We start from the raw sequence: 21,276 nt of genomic DNA on the forward strand, positions 1-21,276 counted from the left end.
CATGCAGACACACTGAGAAAGGCAGCCTAAAGCATGGGTCATGATCGACTCGCCTCAGCATGCACCTGCTCGCTCAGAGAATACCTGCCTCTTCTCCACCCATTCGTATCTGATGGCTTGCTTCTTTGCGTCATCTTTCACATGAAAAAAATGTTCCTGAAGCACTACTCCTCCGTTTGCCCCTGTCCCCTTATTCCTGTTCTGCAGCCCTCAGTCAAATGCGTGTCATTTCCTTGCTACCAGCTCCACATGTTTTCTGTACGATCTATCTGGTCATTGCCACAAATGATCACTTATGTATTTATTGATTTGCATAAAACATGTCTTTCATGGCTGTGACATTAGCCTTTCATTTTTTTCATTTCATATCAAGAGATTCGGGATTTGAGCCTTTGTGTGGGAGGGATTAGAGAATCTGGACTTTGGGGGATGGTTTTAGATACTCTCCTGCTTTCAGCTGCATCTCATACACCTGAATGGCAGGTTTGTAGTGAAACCCCAAGCAACCCTACCCTAAAATCTAGGATGTTTCCTGTAAATGTTAATAATCAACAGTAACAATAACCAAAAAATGGCCCCAAGAGATTATTGGTTAAGTGCTTTGTACTGTGAATTGTGCGCAATTGACCTCAATGAAGACTGAAATGTTCTATTTATCCACAGAACAGATACAGCCTGGGAAACGCCAGTGTAATGTGCCAATGTGCCTAAACCCTGACCTGGAGGGACAGCCACTGAGAATGAGAGGTGAGCTGAGTTGCAGAATCTCAGACCGAAAGGGTGAAAGAAACCGTATATTTCAATCATCTAGTCACCCAGCAGGTGCTGAAATCTCTTCTTCAGCAGCTCCATGAAGTGGATCCAACCTTTGCTCAAACGCTTCCAGGACCTGGGAATGTACGACATCTCATCTTTGAACATGACTGACAAAAATTTCTTCCTTATAGTGAATTTTTAACCTTTGGGGCCACACAAAGCAAGTCTAGACTCTCTCACGTAATTTTTAGATATTTGAAGAAAGCCACCAGTTGCTTATTTCCTCAGGCTTTTCTAGACCACACATCCCTGGGTCATTGGGTATTCCTCCTAATATGTATCAGTTTTCCATATCATCCTGTATCTACTTCTCTGAACATGGCCCAGCTTATCTATGTTCCTTCTAGATTACTGAGATCATAGATGAATAGCTTCTTTTCAGCTATCCGGAACTGAACAAAATATACACTTGACTTTATGATGATCATAGGAGCAAGCTGAGATAAATCTATGCTAAGATAATCAGAATATGTATTTTTAAAATTCATCTTATATCTAGTTAATCATTACTTTTTTTTTTTAATTTAGAAAGCAGGTTAACCTATTATTTGTGACAACCAAAAAGCAAAAATGAATTATGACCACATCTCTTAGCTAGTCCCATAAATCAAGCAAACCTATTATCGTGGACCATATCACTTCTGATTTTCCTTAGGAATGAGGAGACAGTTATCTCCAGCTTTGGCTAACATTTATTTGGCATTGAGTAGCAGTTTTATCCCCTGTACCCGATGAGATGAGACTCTTCTCATTTATGGGCTTAGGAAAAGCTTTTATGAGCAGAAGTCAGGGTGGTTGAACAAACTCTGGTGCTTGTCCATGATCTAGTGACTCAGTCAATAGAAGCAAAAGTGGAATGAGGTAATGGGAACAAAGTCTCTTTCATGGTAACCTGAAGAGTCCATTGATATAGCTAGGGGACTGATGTGTGCATTTACGATTTGAGACAAACCAGCACCTGTATACTTTCTCCAAGACTCCCGAAGAAGCTTTTGTCAAAATCTCCAGCTATGGGCTTCCCTGGTGGCGCAGTGGTTGAGAGTCCGCCTGCCGATGCAGGAAACACGGGTTCGTGCCCTGGTATGGGAAGATCCCACATGCCGCGGAGCGGCTAGGCCCGTGAGCCATGGCTGCTGAGCCTGCGCGTCCAGAGCCTGTGCTCCGCAACGGGAGAGGCCACAGCAGTGAGAGGCCCGTGTACCGCAAAAAAAAAAAAAAAAAATCCCCAGCTATGAAGTTGGGCTTTGGAGGAGGTCCCCTCTTTATTCAAGTTTCTAAGAACGTTCTGTGTCTGTTCCTAATTCCACATACAGTGCACTTTGGGTATTCAGTAGGGGAACCAGTAGGGGTGGCACCAGAAGTGTTGCCCTAGATAATGGGAGATAATGGGACTGCCCTTAATACTGCAGACTTAGTTGTGACTCAGCTATAGCACAAGGTGGCTGAGGTCAATGGCTTCCTTTTTGCATTGCCCACCTTCTCCTTGTATATTACTCTTTGCTCCCTTATCATAAGCAGTATTTAGAAATCCATTGATTCAGCTAATGTTGCCATAAGGTGGCCAATGTCTCATAACTTAACCTATCTGCTTTTATAAATGACTGTCTTAAATATTGCCTTGTACATTCTGTGTTGTCGTGTGGAAAAACAAATTCATGATGCTATTGTCAAAAATATCTGTTCCTTGGGCTTCCCTGGTGGCACAGTGGTTGAGAATCTGCCTGATAATGCAGGGGACACGGGTTCGAGCCCTGGTCTGGGAGGATCCCACATGCCGCGGAGCAACTAGGCCTGTGAGCCACAGCTACTGAGCCTGCATGTCTGGAGCCTGTGCTCCGCAACAAGAGAGGCTGCAATAGTGAGAGGCCCGCGCACCGCGATGAAGAGTGGCCCCCGCTTGCCGCAACTAGAGAAAGCCCTCGCACAGAAACGAAGACCCAACACAGCAAAAATAAATTAATTAATTAATAAACTCCTACCCCCAACATCTTCTTTAAAAAAAAAAAAAAAAATTTCTGTTCCTCGGCATTTGTATTAGGTAAGGATTGGCTTGAAACCACCCAAATGACTTGGATTCCCACTCTTTTCTTGACTTGAATTGTGATTTCTACGTATGCAATAGTAATTAGCAAGCATCTTCTGAAAGCCTTGACTCAGAGTTGTTGGTTTTTTAAAAAATTAGATGCTTATGTTTCTAGTAAGACTGTATATATATATATCACCATGTATCTTGTGGGCTGAGTTTCCACTTTTAGCACAGGCATTTTGGCATCTGGCAGATGTGGTGTGTCAATGTTCAAGAAATGTGGAGTACTGGAGTTGAACTTTCTATGTTTTGGTTTCTTGAAGCAACTTCATGCAGTTTACCTTACTGTTTTAATAATCAATCGTATCTTCTTTTATCTTGGCCCAGTTCTTGCCTTTTCTATTATTAATCGATTGATACTTCTGTTTGTAATAAATATGTTGCTTCCTTTCAAAGCATCATCTTTATGAAACAGCTGGAGATCTTTGTTAATAATATAATTGGAAAGAGTGTTATCTCAGAGATAGCTGATAAATATAGTAGCAAAATTTGGATTCCCATTTGGGATCCTCAGAAGTGACATCAAGATATTTTCAGATAATTTCCTTTGCTGTTTGGGTCTGAAGGTCTCCTTATAAACAGATTTTGTAGCCTTTGATCAGACAAGGGAGTCTATGTAGTATGGAACCATCAAAGGCTTTGAGACCATTTTTTTCTCCCTCAGATTGAAATACTTTGCCCACTTGGTGAGGTTTCTGAAATTTTTTATGTTGATTCCTTTAGAAACCAGTTCTCTGAATCATTATCTTTCTCCTATTTAAGGAAAGACCAGACAGTTTTGTTCCGTTTTTCAGCACAAAGTTAGCAGTTCCTTAACGAAAAACAGATTCTTTAATGACCATTGGGTTTTTCTGGCTTCTTTCCTGTTTGAAGAACTCAGAGTCTCAGTTATTACTTTGTAGAACGTGGTATTATTCTGAGTTGTCACTTTGGTATTCTTCTTGGAGTGCCTTATTTCCATAGTTCCTGGAAAATCTGTCTAGCGCTGGTGGTTTTCTTAATGGAGAACAGTCTCCTGGATCTCCAGATTTACTCATCACTAGAGCACTAGATTCCTGCCTCAGATTTCTCTGAAGGCATCAAAACCCAAAGTATTAAACTGTGTGATATCGATTGGCTGAAGTCACCAGATGGTTCATTCAAAAAAACTTCATATTTCATTCATAAAGATTTCAGTTTGAAAAATGAAGTCTTTTGCTTTGGGGCTTATATTAATTTACAAAGTAGAAAAGTGTCCTGATATTTCTTAGCTCAAACTTCTCCCCTTGCTTAGGTGTGTAGAGATCTAGGATCTGATTCCCTTTCCAAATTAGCAACATTTTAGTGTTGGCATGCATTTGTGATTTTATGTAGTATTGTATGAGCGGCTTCCATTTATGCCTAGCAATTAAGGGTTGTAACTCATTTAAGGATACCCTTGAATAGATCACACACACACACTTTTTTTCCCTCTCTGTTTTAGTACCCTGTTGGCACACCTGAACTCTTCCCGATTTTTTTTCAGAGTCAAGAAGCAAAATGAACCACAGGAGTCTAGCTCTTAAAATGATATAAGCCAAAACAAATCAGTCTTTCTTGAATTCATTTCACTCTTGACGGTTTTTCACAATGGAATTGGGCTGTCCCTGTTACATCCCTGTGAATGTGGTCTTTGGAGGATTTATAAGAGGAGAATAGGGCTTTTCCTGGCCCCCAGACACACAAATTTATTCACCAGTTGTTTCTTTGCTGCTTACCCAGGTGCCACGAAATCCAGCCTGCTGTCAGCACCCAGCATTGTGAGTATGTTTGTACCAGCACCCGAAGAATTCACAGACGAGCAGCCAACGGTGATGACAGACAAGTAAGCTCAGTTATTTTCTTCACGGTTTACAGAATTTGAGAAGTTGCTCACCATGGTTGTGAGAAAATATCAGAGGAGGCATGCTATGCTTTTAAGTCCTAATTTGTTCTTCAAACGGCTGTAGCCATAAGTGTTGGTAAGCATTTGTTACTTTAGAAATGCAGTATTGTATGGGCAGCTTTCATCTATGCCAAGGCATTTTTCTTTTTTAATTTGGATGAATGCAAATAATGTCCACTTACTGGTTATTCCTAGCAATAATTTCTCACAAATGAAATCTCTCATCCGGAAGCTTCGAATTGTTAAGAGTGGGACTAAGTTTGAGATATGATCCAGATGGTAGAATTCATTCTCTGAATCTCAGATTGGTTACGTTGCCTCTCTGTTTGTCAGCCTTCAATCCCCCCAGATTTATTATGGGATAAAGTCCAAATGCTTTAGCTTATTGTAAAAGGCCCTTTAGGTTGTGAAGGTATGGACTTAACCCCTCCTCACCAGGAACTCCTTCCCTAGCCCCCTCACCTTCTCCAGAGCATGCCTGATGTGCTCTCTCCTCTGTGATCTCATAGGTGCCCTTCACACTGTACTTTCTCTGCCTGGTGGACTCCTATTCATGCATCAAGACCCAGCCTGAGGCCACGTTTCCTTGATTTCACAAGGCAGAATGCATCATGCCATTCTCCAAGTTTCCGTAGTATTTGATACATCTCTCTATTCTACCACTTATCATGCTGTATTTTAATCATTAGGTGTTTATACACACATGTTCTGTAATAGATTGTGAGTTCCTTAGGGACTAGTACCCTTTCTTCTGTACTTTATACTCTGAGCTCCCTATACATTGCACATAAATGCTGTTCAGTGAATATGATAAAGGATAAGACTTGTACAATTTCAAGTTTGGAGAGATCCCTTGGGCCGGGGAGGCTTCCTGGTAAAGGTGACCCATGTGAGAAATTGAGTAGGCTTGTGATAAAAGGAGAGAAAGGTGAGGTGGAAGGGGCTGGTATGAGGATCCATGCAGCTGGCCACAGCTGGCCATCATTACTGAAGAAGTGAAAGGCCTGTCTTGAACAGCTCCTTACCATGTCCACATGGGGAGCACCTAGTTGCTTGTGGAGGGCTCTTCTTAGCTCTTTCTTTGGTATAATTTTCTCATTTTGTGTCCTCCTCCAAGTCTCGATATTTCCTAGTTGTCTTCCCGGTTGCCTTTGTGTGTACTCCGTTTATCTTCGTTTTTAGTTCCAAGTGTGAATCCTATATTTTTTTTAAAAGTCCGTTTGTAAGGAATGATATATATGTATATCAGGAAGTTTGTAAGGAGTGGTATATATGTGTATCAGGAAGTTTGTAAGGAGTGGTATATATGTATATCAGGAAGTTTGTAAGGAGTGGTATATATGTGTATCAGGAAGTTTGTAAGGAGTGGTATATATGTATATCAGGAAGTTTGTAAGGAGTGGTATATGTGTATATCAGGAAGTTTGTAAGGAGTGGTATATGTGTATATCAGGAGGTTTGTAAGGAGTGGTATATGTGTATATCAGGAGGTTTGTAAAGAGTGGTATATGTGTATATCAGGAAGTTTGTAAGGAGTGGTATATGTGTATATCAGGAAGTTTGTAAGGAGTGGTATATGTGTATATCAGGAAGTTTGTAAGGAGTGGTATATGTGTATATCAGGAAGTTTGTAAGGAGTGGTATATGTGTATATCAGGAAGTTTGTAAGGAGTGGTATATGTGTATATCAGGAGGTTTGTAAGGAGTGGTATATGTGTATATCAGGAGGTTTGTAAGGAGTGGTATATGTGTATATCAGGAGGTTTGTAAGGAGTGGTATATGTGTATATCAGGAAGTTTGTAAGGAGTGGTATATGTGTATATCAGGAAGTTTGTAAGGAGTGGTATATGTGTATATCAGGAAGTTTGTAAGGAGTGGTATATGTGTATATCAGGAAGTTTGTAAGGAGTGGTATATGTGTATATCAGGAAGTTTGTAAGGAGTGGTATATGTGTATATCAGGAAGTTTGTAAGGAGTGGTATATGTGTATATCAGGAAGTTTGTAAGGAGTGGTATATGTGTATATCAGGAAGTTTGTAAGGAGTGGTATATGTGTATATCAGGAAATTTGTAAGGAGTGGTATATGTGTATATCAGGAAGTTTGTAAGGAGTGGTATATATGTGTATATCAGGAAGTTTTCAGATGGAAAGGTCACAGTAGCCATTTTAGCACTGCGTCCCTCGCTTTTCCCTTCACTGTATATATAAAGCTGTTCAGCGGCCACTGAGAAAAAGAGCTCCGCTTTGGTTGAGATGACGTCAGTTGAACCCACATTAGATACTACAAAGAGCAGTAAGCTGGAAGTTCCTTAAGAGCAGGGACCGTTGTGTTTTTACAGACTGCACTCTCAGTGGGCGTGGTGAGTCCATAAACTGATCTGAATGACGGGTAGAGAAGAGACTTGATCCAGACTCCCTAGGCTTTCTACTTTCTTTCTAGTCTATTGACTATACTATTCTGTCTCTCACCCACAAATGGGATTTTTAAATTTTTATTTATTTTTGTTTTATTTCTTTTTTCAATAGATCTTTATGGAGTATAATTGCTCCATAATGCTGTGTTAGATTCTGTTGTACACCGAAGTGAATCAGCCATATGCACACATATATCCCCATACCCCTTCCCTCTTGAGCCTCCCTCCTACCCTCCGTAACCCACCGCTCTAGGTCATCGCAAAGCACTGAGCTGATCTCCCTGTGCTGTACTGCTGCTTCCCACTAGCTATCTAGTTTACATTCCGTGGTGTGTATATGTCCATGCCACTATCACTCCTCCCCAGCTTCCCCTTCCCTGCCCCCGTGTCCTCAAGTACATTCTCTGTGTCTACGTCTTTATTAATAGGATGTTTTTAAATCTGAAAGATTGGGAAGGCTTCCATTTTGGGGTAGACATTTTTCACTTTTAATTTCAACAAATGAAAAAAATATCTAGTTAGTGACTATCCCCAGCAATAATTTCACATGCAGAAAATCCTTCAACCAGAAGCTTCAAACTATTAGTCCAATTGGTTCTCATTGTAAAAGGGAGCACTAATTCGTGTAAAGGCCAGATAGTAATGAGTTGAAAGACCATTTTCAGTGATCAGCGGGACCTTCCTGATCTCTGCCGTGTGTGTTATTTCTGTGTCTAAGGTGATGGTGGTGCTGGAGTTTCCTATTTATTGTTAGAATGGGACCGCTGACCTCCTTTTGGGGACTTTTCCAAGACTCACCAAAAATGGCTGCATGAACTTACACCTTGAAACCACTGTCGGCTTTCATGGAAAGCATTCCTCTGTTTTCTTTGCAGATGCCATGACTGCGGGGCCATTCTTGAAGAGTATGATGAGGAAACCCTTGGGCTGGCCATTGTGGTCCTCTCCACATTCATTCACTTAAGCCCAGACTTGGCAGCCCCGTTGTTGCTGGATATCATGCAGTCTGTGGGAAGGTGAATGTCAGCTTCTGTTTTGTTTGGTAGGAAGGAGCCTTACTCAATCTCTATCCTTAAATAAAAACTGCCAGTTCAAAAGTGAAACATTTTGTAACCTTACAGATGCTTGATATGTGTGGGATCAACTCAGACTGATTTCACAAACTGAATGTACCAAACTTTTGGTTGAATTCTACAGCCATGTAGGGTCATGAGTCACAACGTCAGAGTGGAGCTAGAGGATACTGCACTAAGAAAACCCTGCTGTTTGTTGTTCTCTATTAAATACTATGTGAGCCAAGGTATGTTACAGTGCTCAGAACTGTGCATAATTCACACTAAACACTTTGTAACTTTTAGATATTATTATCTCTCTTTACCTGTTTTTTAAAAAAATATATATTCATTTATTTATTTGGTTGTACCTGGTCTTTGTTGCTGCAGGCAGCCTCCTTAGTTGTGTCATGCAAACTCTTAGTTGTGGCATGCATGTGGGATCTACTTCCCCGACCAGGGATCGAAGCCAGGCTCCCTGCATTGGGAGCGTGGAGTCCTAACCACTGTGCCACCAAGGAAGTCCCTCTCTTTACCTGTTTTAAGATGGGTTCTCTAGGCACTTGTAATCTTAGGGTGGCTCACTCAATTATGCAACTTGCAGCATTGTCATGTGAAGGGATAAATGGAAGTATAGTAGTTTTATACTTTTGACTCAGAAAAAGGAAAGATGCACACATTTTGGGAACAGAGCCTTCAGCCTGACTGATTAAAACTTAGCTGCTTTGAGAATTTTCATGTTAAGAAAATTCCATTTAGTAGATAGGACATTAGAAGAAAAGTGATGTACTTCACGGATATAAGTAAAGTTCAAATTCAGTAACAAATTGTAGTCCTAGCATACACAACGTATAGGAGAGGACTGAGTTAACTCCTCGTGAATATATTAAGTTTCCAATCTGTGCTAGCACAGAGCTAGGTGCTTTAGATTGCAGGCATTACACCTAGCTCTTGCCCTCAAGTGCTTTATGGCTTAGTTGTTGAAGAGGACAGTGATGTGTGGAGTAACTGAGTAGCCATAAAAGATGGGACATGATTACAAGCTGTATTCATGAGTGATATGTGTGGTGAGTGCTATGGGAGTTCAAGATGGAAATGATTTCTTAGGGAAGGTGTCTTTGGAGGAGGTTGGAGAAAAAAACTGGATTCTGCAAATGCCTGGTATTTGATGGAGGAAAGAGAATGAATCTTGATGGAGCTAAAATTTAGTCTTTTTAATGAAAAAAATGATGATTTCAAGTTAAAGACAAACAGGGAAGCATTAAAAACCCCTCAACCCCAGAAGTATGTGACCCCCTTATCCCCCTTCCCCAGATTTTTCTGTAGTATCCTTAGGTGTGTGTATCCTTAGGAGTATGCAGTCAGACTTGGTATAACTATTCCACCTCTAAGACTTAGAAATAGCCAATGTATAAAGTAAGTGATGAACACAGGGAGATAGAGAGATAAGAAAAGATGAATTAAGCTCTTGATTTTAACCTAATCATAATAAATGTGGAATAAATGTTATACCAGCTATCAGCAATACTTGTGAAATTGAAAGTTTTTTATTAAGGCAAGGGCTCGATTCCTACTATCAATACTTTCAGTTTTAGAACAGACAGAATTATTGTTCTGGTCTGTTACCATCTCCTTGAAATAGCTGATCTAAGTTGTAATAGATACCTAGAGGGGTTTTTATTTTGTTTTTGTTTTAACATAAGGGAGAATAAATCACGTTCAAGCATTGCCAATTCTTAGGATGGAAACAAACAAGCTTTGAAGAAAAGCAAAGGAAAAACAATAGAGATACATTTTTACATACTTACATATAAAAATCGTTAAATCTGTACCTCCCTTGGGCAGACTAGCAAGAGACAGGGAGAGCATTAAAGCAAGCTGCCCAATTCTTGGCAACCAAACCTACCAAGAAAGCAGATTCAGTAGTCACCTGATTCAGGGTTTCCTTGCATACCTCAATTCCAGGTGAGGCAATGTGGATTTACGAACACTTAAGTTTATTCTAGTCCCACAGGGACTATTTCCAGCGTGTTCTAAGAGTGTGTAAGTTCAGCACATCCCTTTCATTTATCACCCAAGCCTTTCCATATGATTTCATATTTTGCTCTCTACTTAGATCTCTCTTAAAATTTACCCACCCCTTTTTCTGGATGCAGCCTTCAAGATTACATTGGCTGCACCCTTAATTACTGTTGATTTCATTTGCCAGTGCTTATCTATTCATTGTAGTGTCATTAGTATGAGAGAGACCATAACCAAAGAAACTGGGAATCGTGTCTGGTGTTACTGGTGCTGGACCCTCTATTCCTGTCCAAATGCATTCTTGACTCGATTCACTGTTGTGGTCTTAAGTAAATAAATTTTTAGCATTCTCCTTGTTTGTTTCTTCAGTATCTCACTGATCAAGACATGTTTTTCTAAACCCACGAATTTATTACATTCTTTTTCTTTCTATACATCTAGAATATTTCCATGCATATAGAACCATATAATTACATTTTTCAAAAATTACATGTTATATATTGATTACTTAACCTAATACATCTCTCTTTTCAATATGTCATTTCAACCCAACAATTAGCTGACAAATACCCATTACCTATTTTGCTATCTTACAGAGGCTTTTACAGTTTGTGGTTTGTTTGCGGTGAGGTTTCAGAGGTTGTATACAAAGAAATGAATTTTGAGTTGAGTTAATATGGGGATGGGCTGGGTCAAATACTGTTCTGTTATCTGTCTAAACTGGCTGCAAAGGACATGTTTGTAGATTGACTGGGTGCTATTCAACTAGCTCAACTGTATGCATCTCCATGGAAATATCTGATATGATGCAGAAAGCAGATTTCAGAAACTAGATTAAATTGAACCCTGGAGATTGACCCCTGAGTGGATCCCCTGTCCCTGGTCAAAGGAATTGTCAATGGTTTTACATGTCCCCCATCTAAATGGGAGCTGCAATGCAGCATACAGTACTCATGCATTTCATCATGAAAACCTAAGATACTCATGTGACTCTGTTTCCTTTATTTCCTAGATTGGCATCCAGCACAACTTTTTCTAATCAAGCAGAAAGGTAAGGTCCTAAAATGAGCTCAAATCTCACTTTCTTTTTGTCCCCTGTGCATGTTCATCCATTTATAAAACACTAGAGCATTTACCACGGGAGGAATATGGTTAGGTTCAGTTGCAGCTCCAGAGAGAACTCGTTCATTTTCTGTTCACACCTTCAATCCTGCATTCACTCATTTCAGTCAACAAATACTTTTTTTTAAGATAAATTTATTTATTTATTTGGCTGTGTTGGGTCTTCGTTGCTGCGCTTGGGTTTTCTCTAGTTGCGGCAAGCGGGGGCTACTCTTTGTTGCGGGGCGTGGGCTTCTCATTGCGGTGGCTTCTCTTGTTGTGGAGCACGGGCTCTAGGCGCACAGGCTTCAGTAGTTTTGGCACGCGGGCTCAGTAGTTGTGGCTCATGGGCTCTAGAGCGCACGCTCAGTAGTTGCAGCCCACGGGCTTAGTGGCTCCGTGGCATGTGGGATTTTCCCGGACCGGGGCTCGAACCCATATCCCCTGCATTGGCAGGTGGATTCTTAACCACTGGGCCACCAGGGAAGCTCTGATGAGAGGTTTTTAATTTAGATGAAGTCTAATGTTTTAAAATTTTAAAACAACTTATGATTATTCCTTCTTATCATTTGTCTAAGGAACCTTTGCCTATCCTTAAGTGAAAAATATATTTTCCAATGTCTCCCAATAGAAGTTTTATGGTTTTAGCATTTATATTTAGCATTTACATGATCCATCTCTAATTAATTTTTATGTATGGTGTGAGGTAGGGGTTGAAGTTCCATTTTATCCATGTGAATACCTTAGTTATTTCAGCACCATTAAAAAAAAAAGACTTTCCCTTTCCCCATTGGATCACTTTGGTGTCTGTTAAAATCAAATAACCGTATTAGGTTCAGTCTATTTCTAGGCTCTCTATCCTGTTTCACTGATCTATATGTTGATCCTTGTGCTGGCACCACACTGTCTTGATTACTGTAGCCGTATAGTAAGTCTTGAAGTCATTGTGAATTCTCCAACTTTGGTCATCCTTTTAAAGAAGGTTGATTTGGATATTCTAGATTCTTTACATTTCCATATAAATTTTAGAATAAGCTTCTCAATCTGGGGGGGAAGCCTCCTAGGATTCTATTCAGACTCTAAGTCAGTTTGGGGATAAATTATATCATAAAAATATTGAGTCTTTCAATTAATAAACATGGTGTCTATTGTCATTTCATTTGGTCTTTGTTTCTCTCAGCAATATTTTATGGTTTTCATTGTAGAGATCTTGCATAGCTTTTGTTAAATTTTTTCCCAGGAATTTTGGTTTTTTAATGTCAATGTAAATGAAATTTTAAAAAAAATTTGTTTTCTAAGTTTTTGCTGCTGATATACAAATACACAATTTTTTGTATTCATATTGTAATGTAATAAACTAAATTCACTTATTAGTTGTAGTAGCTGTTTTTTAGATTCCTTAGAATGTAAAGGCAATTGTATGTAAAAAGTCATATCATCTGTAAATAGTGACAGTTTTACCTTTTTCTGATTTTTATGCCTTTTATTTTTTTGTTACTCTATTGCATTGGCTAGGACCTCCAGTATAATACTAAAGATGTGAATGAGCACCCTTGCCTTGTTCTTGCTCTTACAAGAAAATCATTTACTATCTCACCATTAATTATATTTGCTATAGGTTTTCATAGGTGCCCTTTACCAGACTGAGGATAGTTCCTTCTATTTCTAGTTTGCTGAGAGTTTTTTGTCATGAATGCATGTTGAATTTTATCAAATGCACTTTCTGTGATCTATTGAAATAACTATGGTTTTTGCCCTTTATTCTTTAAGATATTGAATTGCATTGATTGGGTTTTGAATATTAAGTCATTCTTATATTCCTGGGATAAACTCTATTTGGTCGTGGTCAATCATCCTTTTTATCTACAGTTGGAGTCAATGTCCATGAGGACTGTTGGTCTGTCCTTTTTCTTTTCATTTTGTTCCTTCTTGGTTTTTGTTTTGTTTTATTTGTAATACTTTCTCTGATTTTAGTTTTAGGGCCTCATAAAATAAACTGGGAAGGGTTCCCTCCTTTTCTAATTTTCGAAAGAGTTTGTGAGAGTTTGGTGTCATTTCTTCCTGAAGAATATTTTTGACCTATAAATTTGAGCCAGCATATCAGGGTAGACAAGGCAGAAAGAAACAATTAGGCAAGATGGATTTTTTACTAGTTATCCAGTTGGGCTCTTTGATTTCCTCCTTCTTCTTTTCAGCAACTCAGCTACAATCACCTCTGGGAACGTCCTTTCTGATACTTTGGTCTAAGGCGAAAGGCCAAAGAATCATCTCTTGGCTCCCTGTTTTGACATGCAGTGGTAGTGCAGAGGGTAAAGGGGAAAACTGCACATATCAAAGTCCTAACATTTTTACAAGTACCAGCTCAGATGCCCCAATAAAACTTCCCAGATCTTCCAGTAGGAATGAGCATCTCCCTCCCTGCATTTTCCCTCAGAGGGGTTGTCTCTCTTAGCCAACAACGCTTTCTGAGAGGATCTTGCTGATAATCCCCATCCTGGATTCTAGTCCTGACTCTGCCATTCTCTGGACTTGTAGCCTTTGTAAGTGACCTTTTCTCTCTGGCTGGGAACCCTCATCTGTACAGGGGGGTGGCTGGAATTAGTCTGAGACCAACTCTGGCATTACCTGGTTCCCTCTTTCTAAAAACGTATCATTAACAGGGATTCCATGTGACTAGAATATTTCATCTTACTAATGAAAATGACAGTGGGATATTCCATAAGAGGACTGATATGTATGTGAATAAATAAGTAAATAAATACCTGAACTCATGCTGGTTGCTCCAAGATTCCTTGTGTTTTCTCTCCCTGGTCAACGCCAGCATGATGCTCCCCGGCAATGCAGCAGGGGTGGCTAAGCAGTTCCTGCGCTGTATCTTCCATCAACTGGCTCCCAATGGCATCTTCCCGCAGCTGTTCCAGAGCACTATCAAAGGTAATTCATCCATGGGGAATGCAGACACCACAGGCGTGGCTAGTCGCTGAAACCCAAACGCTACTAAATCTGATTGTTGTCTTTCCAGATGGGACTTTTTTACGGACCTTGGCCACGTCTCTGATGGACTTCAATGAGCTGAGCTCTGTTGCTGTCCTCAGTCAGCTCTTGGAGGTAGGTTTGCTTTCTCGGCACTCTGAGCCCCTGCCGAAATCACTGCTGAGGAAGAAATTCAAAGTCATTTAATTTAAATATTAAATTTTAAATGCCAAATTAAATTTTAAGTAATTTAAAATTTAAAAATTTAAAAAATGGAAATTGCCAATGCATAGAATAGTGTCAGTTGGACACTGCTGTTTAGTGTGGACTTACAATTTACTTGAAGCTTCTGGACCCCTTCACTAAGAGGTGGATGCCAGGCATGGAGCACTCACCTCCACAAAACTCTCCAGCTTTTAAAATGGGTGGTGCGTGGATCCATGTGCATTGTATCACGAGACTTGGATTCAAATTTCAGCTTCACCGTTTGTTTGTTGTATCACAAGATCTGGGTTCGAGGTCTGCTTATTTTCTGTATCATGAGACTTGAAGCTACTTCTAACCTCCACAGCTTATTCGCTCTATCGCTTTACTTGGAGTCTGTCTCCTGTCCTCTGCTTATTATTAGCTTTTTTCAGTTAGCTTGGAGGGTTGGCAGATTGCCGTAGGGACTTTGCTGTTGCTATAGTAGTCATCCTCAGTCTTCGGCTGGTGGAGTTTCCAACAAGCATCATTCACTGCGTTTCTTAACACCTAACCACACCAACTGTAGATCCTTAAAAGGTGTTTCTAATTTTCTGCTCACATTTCGCCCTTTCTCACTGAGTCGGAGATCACAAGTTTCCCCCCTAACTTTGTGTGGATTCGTCCATTTTTCCCTGTACTCCTGAAGTTACAATGCTTAGCCCTTATAGCAGGCACACAACACATGTTTATAGTGTGAATACATGATTTTTAAAAACTGATCTTCACCAAATAGCTGTATGAATTCCCACACTGTTTCAGCAGTTGATTGCCTATGCTTTGTGTTTTTAGGGTCTAAATAACAAAAAGAATTTACCAGCAGGGGGTGCTATGATACGCTGTTTGGAAAACATTGCTACCTTCATGGAAGCTTTGCCCATGGATTCTCCTAGTAGCCTCTGGACAATCATCAGCAACCAGTTTCAGACTTTTTTTGCCAAGCTGCCTTGTGTTTTGCCTCTGAAGGTAAGCTGAACCCAGGATTTCATTTTAAATTACTTCCTTACTGTTTGCAGATCATCTGGGTCTTGGGTGATTTAATGTTTCATAAAGGGCTATAAGGAGTCTCTGTTAGCCACAGAGTAGAGAGAGTTATTTAGATTTTCTCTTCAAATGTTACAGATTGACAGTAATAGGCAGTGGACATTTTGACTTAGTGATTTCATGTTTCCAGTTGAGTAAAACATAAAAAAGTTCAGGAAGACGTTAGTAGATTGTGTTTATCTAGAAATTTTTCTCAAAAGCATATTAAATAAAAACATAATAATTTCATCTAAAAGGAGACCAGACATATAATGTAGGGCTTCAATTTTAGAGCATTATCTAAAGGGAAGTGATTGCTTTTGTGTGTGTGAATAAAGTACTTGAAAGACCAAGATGATATTTTTCTATTTGACAGCTTTACTCCTGCTCCCCCTCCTCCCTCACCCCCTGCCCAACGCCATACCACCCTCCAAGAATACACACAAAATTACCTAGCTAGAAATCTGGTAGCCTAAGGAACATTTTCAATATGAGCCCATTAAATGCAATACCAGAATCCTATACTGTCAAAACTGGAAGAGACCTATAAAAACTATCCTTTCCAATGCTCCCATTTTCCAGATGGAGAACTGCAAATTCAGAGAGATAGTGGCAGTGTAAATATTAGAACTCAAATCTTCTGACTCTCAATCCAGTGTCCTTTCACTAGCAGACTCCTAGAGTCCTTTTAGAACAAGGGTGAATTAGAGGCATTCAGGTCTCTATAGCAGGGAGAAAGGAGGTAGCTGGGAGTGGCCATTGCTGTGTCTTTGAACCTCATTGGTTCCACAAGCTTTTTGTGCTTTATCCAGGTCACAGATAAAAATATTCAACTTGCAGCAAAACTGGATCTGACAAGTGAAGTTACACGTTGGCAGCACTACTTCTGAAATGAATATTACATATATGTAAAATGTTTTAAAAAGACCAACCACCTCTGATAATACCTTTTCCCAAATTGGCAAATTTGGAAAATGCGACCCCAAATAAGGTCTGTAAGGATGATAATTCAGGGACCCTTACCTTGGTGTATGCTGGTTTCTTTGAGTCTGAAATTACTGTAAGAAGCAGGAATACTGAGATCTTTGCCATCTCTCACATCCTGTGATTCTTCTCTATCCGGAAATCTAGAGTAGTTGAATAAATCCAAGCAAAGAGAATTGGTACTTTGAAACTATGTATGTACATAGCTATTGTACATATACACTTAGGAAATCAAGTGCATGCATTTTTTTAACATCTTTATTGGAGTGTAATTGCTTTACAATGGTGTGTTAGTTTCTGCTTTACAACAAAGTGAATCAGTTATACATCTACATATGTCCCCATATCTCTTCCCTCTTGCATCTCCCTCCCTCCCACACTCCCTATCCCACCCCTCTAGGTGGTCACAAAGCACGGAGCTGATCTTCCTGTGCTGTGCAGCTGCTTCTCACTAGCTATCTATTTTACATTTGGTAGTGTATATACGTCCATGCCACTCTCTCACTTCGTCCCAGCTTACCCTTCCCCCTCCCTGTATCCTCAAGTCCATGAAGCAACTGACAAAGGATTAATCTCCAAAATTTACAAGCAGCTCATGCAGCTCAACATTAAGAAAACAAACAACCTAATCCAAAAATGGGCAGAAGACCTAAATAGACATTTCTCCAAAGAAGATATACAGATTACCAACAGACACATGAAAGAATGTTCAACATCATTAATCATTAGAGAAATACAAATCAAAACTACAATGAGATATCATCTCACACCGGTCAGAAAGGCCATCATCAAAAAATCTACAAACAATAAACGCTGGAGAGGGTGTGGAGAAAAGGGAACCCTCTTGCACTGTTGGTGGGAATGTAAATTGATACAGCCACTATGGAGAACAGTATGGACGTTCCTTAAAAAACTACAAATAGAACTACCATATGACCCAGCAGTCCCACTACTGGGCACATACCCTGAGAAAACCATAATTCAAAAACAGTCATGTACCAAAATATTCAAGTGCATGCATTTTAACACGACCACATGGACCCTCCCTAGGAGCAGAGAGCCCTTCAGGGCCATTCATTGCTTAGGAGCCACACACTTTTAGAGAAGTCGTGGGGCAGGCATGGCAAATTCAAATGCCTGTAGGGCGGTGCTCTAATGAAAATATTTAACTTGAACATGGACTAGTTGGAAGCATTGCCAGCTGGAAACAATTAGTAAACCTAATTTGTAACAATCAGTCCTGTCCAAAGGGACCCTGACTGCAAGGGTAATGAGTGGAGTGCAGTGAGATAAGAAGGAGAATTGAGACCCTTGAGAACTGGAGAGCACCAGTCCTTTCTAATGGGGTCAGCTGCTACTCCACTCCAGCCAACTGTTATTTGAGAATGCAGTCCTCATCTCCCCACGTTTTCTAAGATATTTCCTGACTTCCTTCATAGGTCACTGTGGGGACCTGATGAGCAGCCGGTTTTCAGCCCCTGGTTTAAAGTAATGTAAATGTCACGTCAACTCCTGTGGGTATTGAGCAGATTAAATAGACCAATGGTTCCCTTAGAAGGTATTGATACTTGTGAAATGCTTTCAGCATTTATCTGAAAACTTGCCCTGCTGGATTTTGTCTGGGCACTGCCTCTGATCATCCTATGCTGTGTATTTAATCTCTGGGGAAAACATTAAGCCATTGAAAGACCTTCTGTAGTTTGTTCTCATCAATTTAGAGAAGTGGATTTCAAACATCAGTGTGTGTCAGTGTCCCTGAAGGACTTGCTAAAAATCTGACTCCTGGGCCTTATTCTGAGAACTTCTGGTTCAGTAGGGGTGCGACCTGAGGATTTGCACTCCAACTAGTTTCCAGGTAACAGAGGTGCTGCTGGTCCAGGGATCATACTTGGAGAAACACTGGCTTCATTTGTACTATCTTAGAGGTTCGTATTGTACACAGCTGCAGAGATTTCACTGTAACCTGCTATTTTCATATATTTAACAATGTTAAATAATATCATTGCTTATTCTTGCTATAACATTTTCCCCCAAACCCAGTACACATTATTTTAAAAGTACATTTTGATGTGGAATTGTGCCAAAATACGCTACTTGATTTGTGAAGCATGATTTTCTCTTGTAGGAATTTTACTGCTTTTTCTTAGGTTATTGTTATATCTTTTCGTAGCAGAGAAATGACAGATGAAACGTTCTTTATTTGGACTAATAAGCCTAATGGCTTTAAATTGATCTAAGTAGGTATTTTTTATTCAGCATGGCCTTTCACAAATTAATAGACCTCTTTAGGATTGGGCACATTTAATATCAATTAATATTATTTAATTGTTTAACACTGTTTAATTAATGGTTTAGTGAAATTTTTAAAGCTAAGAATTATTATTTTTTCAACATGAATATATGGCATGGAAAACTGTAAGGAGGCAGCTATATTTCAGATTTTTTTTCCCTAAAATAAATGCTTAGAGGAAATATATGAAGCAAAAGATATGTTAAGAAGAGTATTGACTTGTACTTTTTTTGTATTTGTTCATAGTGTTCTTTAGATTCCAGTTTGAGAATTATGATTTGCCTCTTGAAGATACCCTCTACCAATGCCACAAGGGTATGTATGTTTCAGAAAAACATAACCAATTGGTTATTTGGGTTTTTTTTAACCTAAAAAGACAGGCATATAGCAAGCAATACTGAAGAAATAGTTATCACATACTGAATGCTTCACTTTCAACCTTTTTAAAAAATTTATTTTTTAGTGAAGTATAGTTGAATTACAATGTTGTGTTAATTACTGCTGTACAGCAAAGTGACTCAGTTATACATATACATACATTCTTTTTCATATTTTTTTCCATTTTGGTTTATCACAGGATATTGAATATAGTTCTCTGTGCTCTACAGTAGGACCTTGTTGTTTATCTATTCTAGATATACCAGTTTTCATCTGCTAATCCCAAACTCCCAATCCATCTCTCTCCCACCACCCACCCCTTGGCAACCAACAGTCTATTCTCTACGTCCCTGATTCTGTTTCTGTTTCATAGATAGATTCACTGTCATATTTTAGATTCCACATGTAAGTGATATATAAGTGATTCCACACATAAGTGATGTCACATGGTATTTGTCTTTCTCTTTCTGACTTATTTCACTTAGTATGATAATCTCTAGTTGCCACTTTCAACCTTCTGAAAGTGCCTAGTGTGAAGAACTCTAATAGATTACAATATCATTGGTCCTTTTAGTCCTGGGCCATGTCCACCAGTTCACCCTCAGCACTATGAACTAGATGATCCTTCCAAACACAGACCTCATTGCACTGGTTCCTGGTTTAAAATCTTTGATCACGTCTCACTTCTTTTAAGATAATGTCCAAATTCCTTAATGGAGCATACAAGAAGGTACTTCATTAACTTGCAAGCCTACCTTTCCTAGTTAGTCTCTGGCTACTTGTCCCATCCCTGTGCTTCCTGCGTACTCTCAGAACCATCATCATTATCATCATCCAAACAATAACCACTGTTTGTTGAGCACTTACCATACGGCAGACATTGTGCTAATTGCTGTACATTTATAATCTTATTTAATTTCATACTTCCTTGCCTTTGCTTAGGCCATTTCCTTTGCCTGAAATGCTTTATACCCTTGCTGGTGAGTGAACTCCTTCTCATTCTTCAAGATGAGAATCTGAATTCCATTCCAATTTTAAAAAGGTTCACATTTTCTGTAGCAACTTCCTCCTATATCAGATCCCACGATACCTGACAGAGCTCTCTATATGAGCAGTTATATTATACTGAAGTCTCCCCAGTGAGCCTGTGAGCTTTATGAAGTCTAGTACTGTGTCTCATTTACTTTTGTATTCCTGGCTACATTCCCAGGCTGCATTATATGCAATAGTGCAATAATTTGTATTGCAATGGCTTGTAGCTACTAGTTAATATACCAAGAAGCCACATCCCCTGTAACTTTTTACCCTGACTGTGCTTGCATAGACTTATGGTTTATGCTGGAAAATTGCATAGAGATCATTTGGTCTAGTCTGCTCATTTACAGATAAGGAAACAGGCTCAGAGAGATGAGGTGTCTTGGCCAAGGTCACAGAGCTGGTTACTGGAAGATTTGAGACTTGAATCTAGGTCCTTTGATTTCAAGCTTTTTTATTTGTCTGTTGTACCATATTGCCCCATTACCATGCTGCTTTGCTAGATAAAAGAGCAAGTTTCTATATAGGTCTGAATTCAGGTTTCTTTTTTTGACCAATAAGGATGTATATCAACCAGAGACATATTCCTATCCCTATCCCTGTTCATTCATTATTAGTGTTTTAAGGCAACAACATTTATACAAAGCAAACAATACTGAATCAATAGTACTATTTCAAAGAGTGTCTCTAAGATTTTCTGTATGGAAAGCACTACATGGTTTCGCGGGTAATACAAATAACAAACATAATTCCTATCCTCAGAGGCAGCTATCATGTGATGAATTCATTTTTGTATCCATAAGGAAAAAGGACCTCAAAAATGCACATATTCTTTGATTTAGTCATTCTTTTTCTGGGAATCTATTTTAAGAAAGAAAATGCAAAGTTCATGCAAAAACATTTATTGAGATGTTATATATAATAAAATCTGACTTTTGTGGCCATTAAAATGG

At 39.4% G+C, this 21,276-nt stretch overlaps 1 protein-coding gene across 3 annotated transcripts in view; it reads left to right on the plus strand.

The window, feature by feature from the left end:
- Nucleotides 1–21,276, plus strand: part of UNC79 (unc-79 homolog, NALCN channel complex subunit) — a gene marked incomplete at its 3' end in the record, with an annotated part of 212,806 nt that overhangs the window by 149,072 nt on the left and 42,458 nt on the right. For all 3 annotated transcript variants that reach the window (XM_081228621.1, XM_081228622.1, XM_081228623.1), the window contains 8 exons: nucleotides 664–747; nucleotides 4,643–4,745; nucleotides 8,098–8,238; nucleotides 11,309–11,347; nucleotides 14,219–14,331; nucleotides 14,420–14,505; nucleotides 15,406–15,579; nucleotides 19,157–19,225. In XM_081228621.1, the coding sequence (XP_081084747.1) occupies nucleotides 664–747; nucleotides 4,643–4,745; nucleotides 8,098–8,238; nucleotides 11,309–11,347; nucleotides 14,219–14,331; nucleotides 14,420–14,505; nucleotides 15,406–15,579; nucleotides 19,157–19,225 (809 nt within the window). The remainder of the gene's footprint in view (nucleotides 1–663; nucleotides 748–4,642; nucleotides 4,746–8,097; nucleotides 8,239–11,308; nucleotides 11,348–14,218; nucleotides 14,332–14,419; nucleotides 14,506–15,405; nucleotides 15,580–19,156; nucleotides 19,226–21,276) is intronic.

This window comes from Mesoplodon bidens, assembly GCF_964165515.1.
Source record: "Mesoplodon bidens genome assembly, chromosome: 3".
In the NCBI taxonomy this organism is placed as follows: domain Eukaryota; kingdom Metazoa; phylum Chordata; class Mammalia; order Artiodactyla; family Ziphiidae; genus Mesoplodon; species Mesoplodon bidens.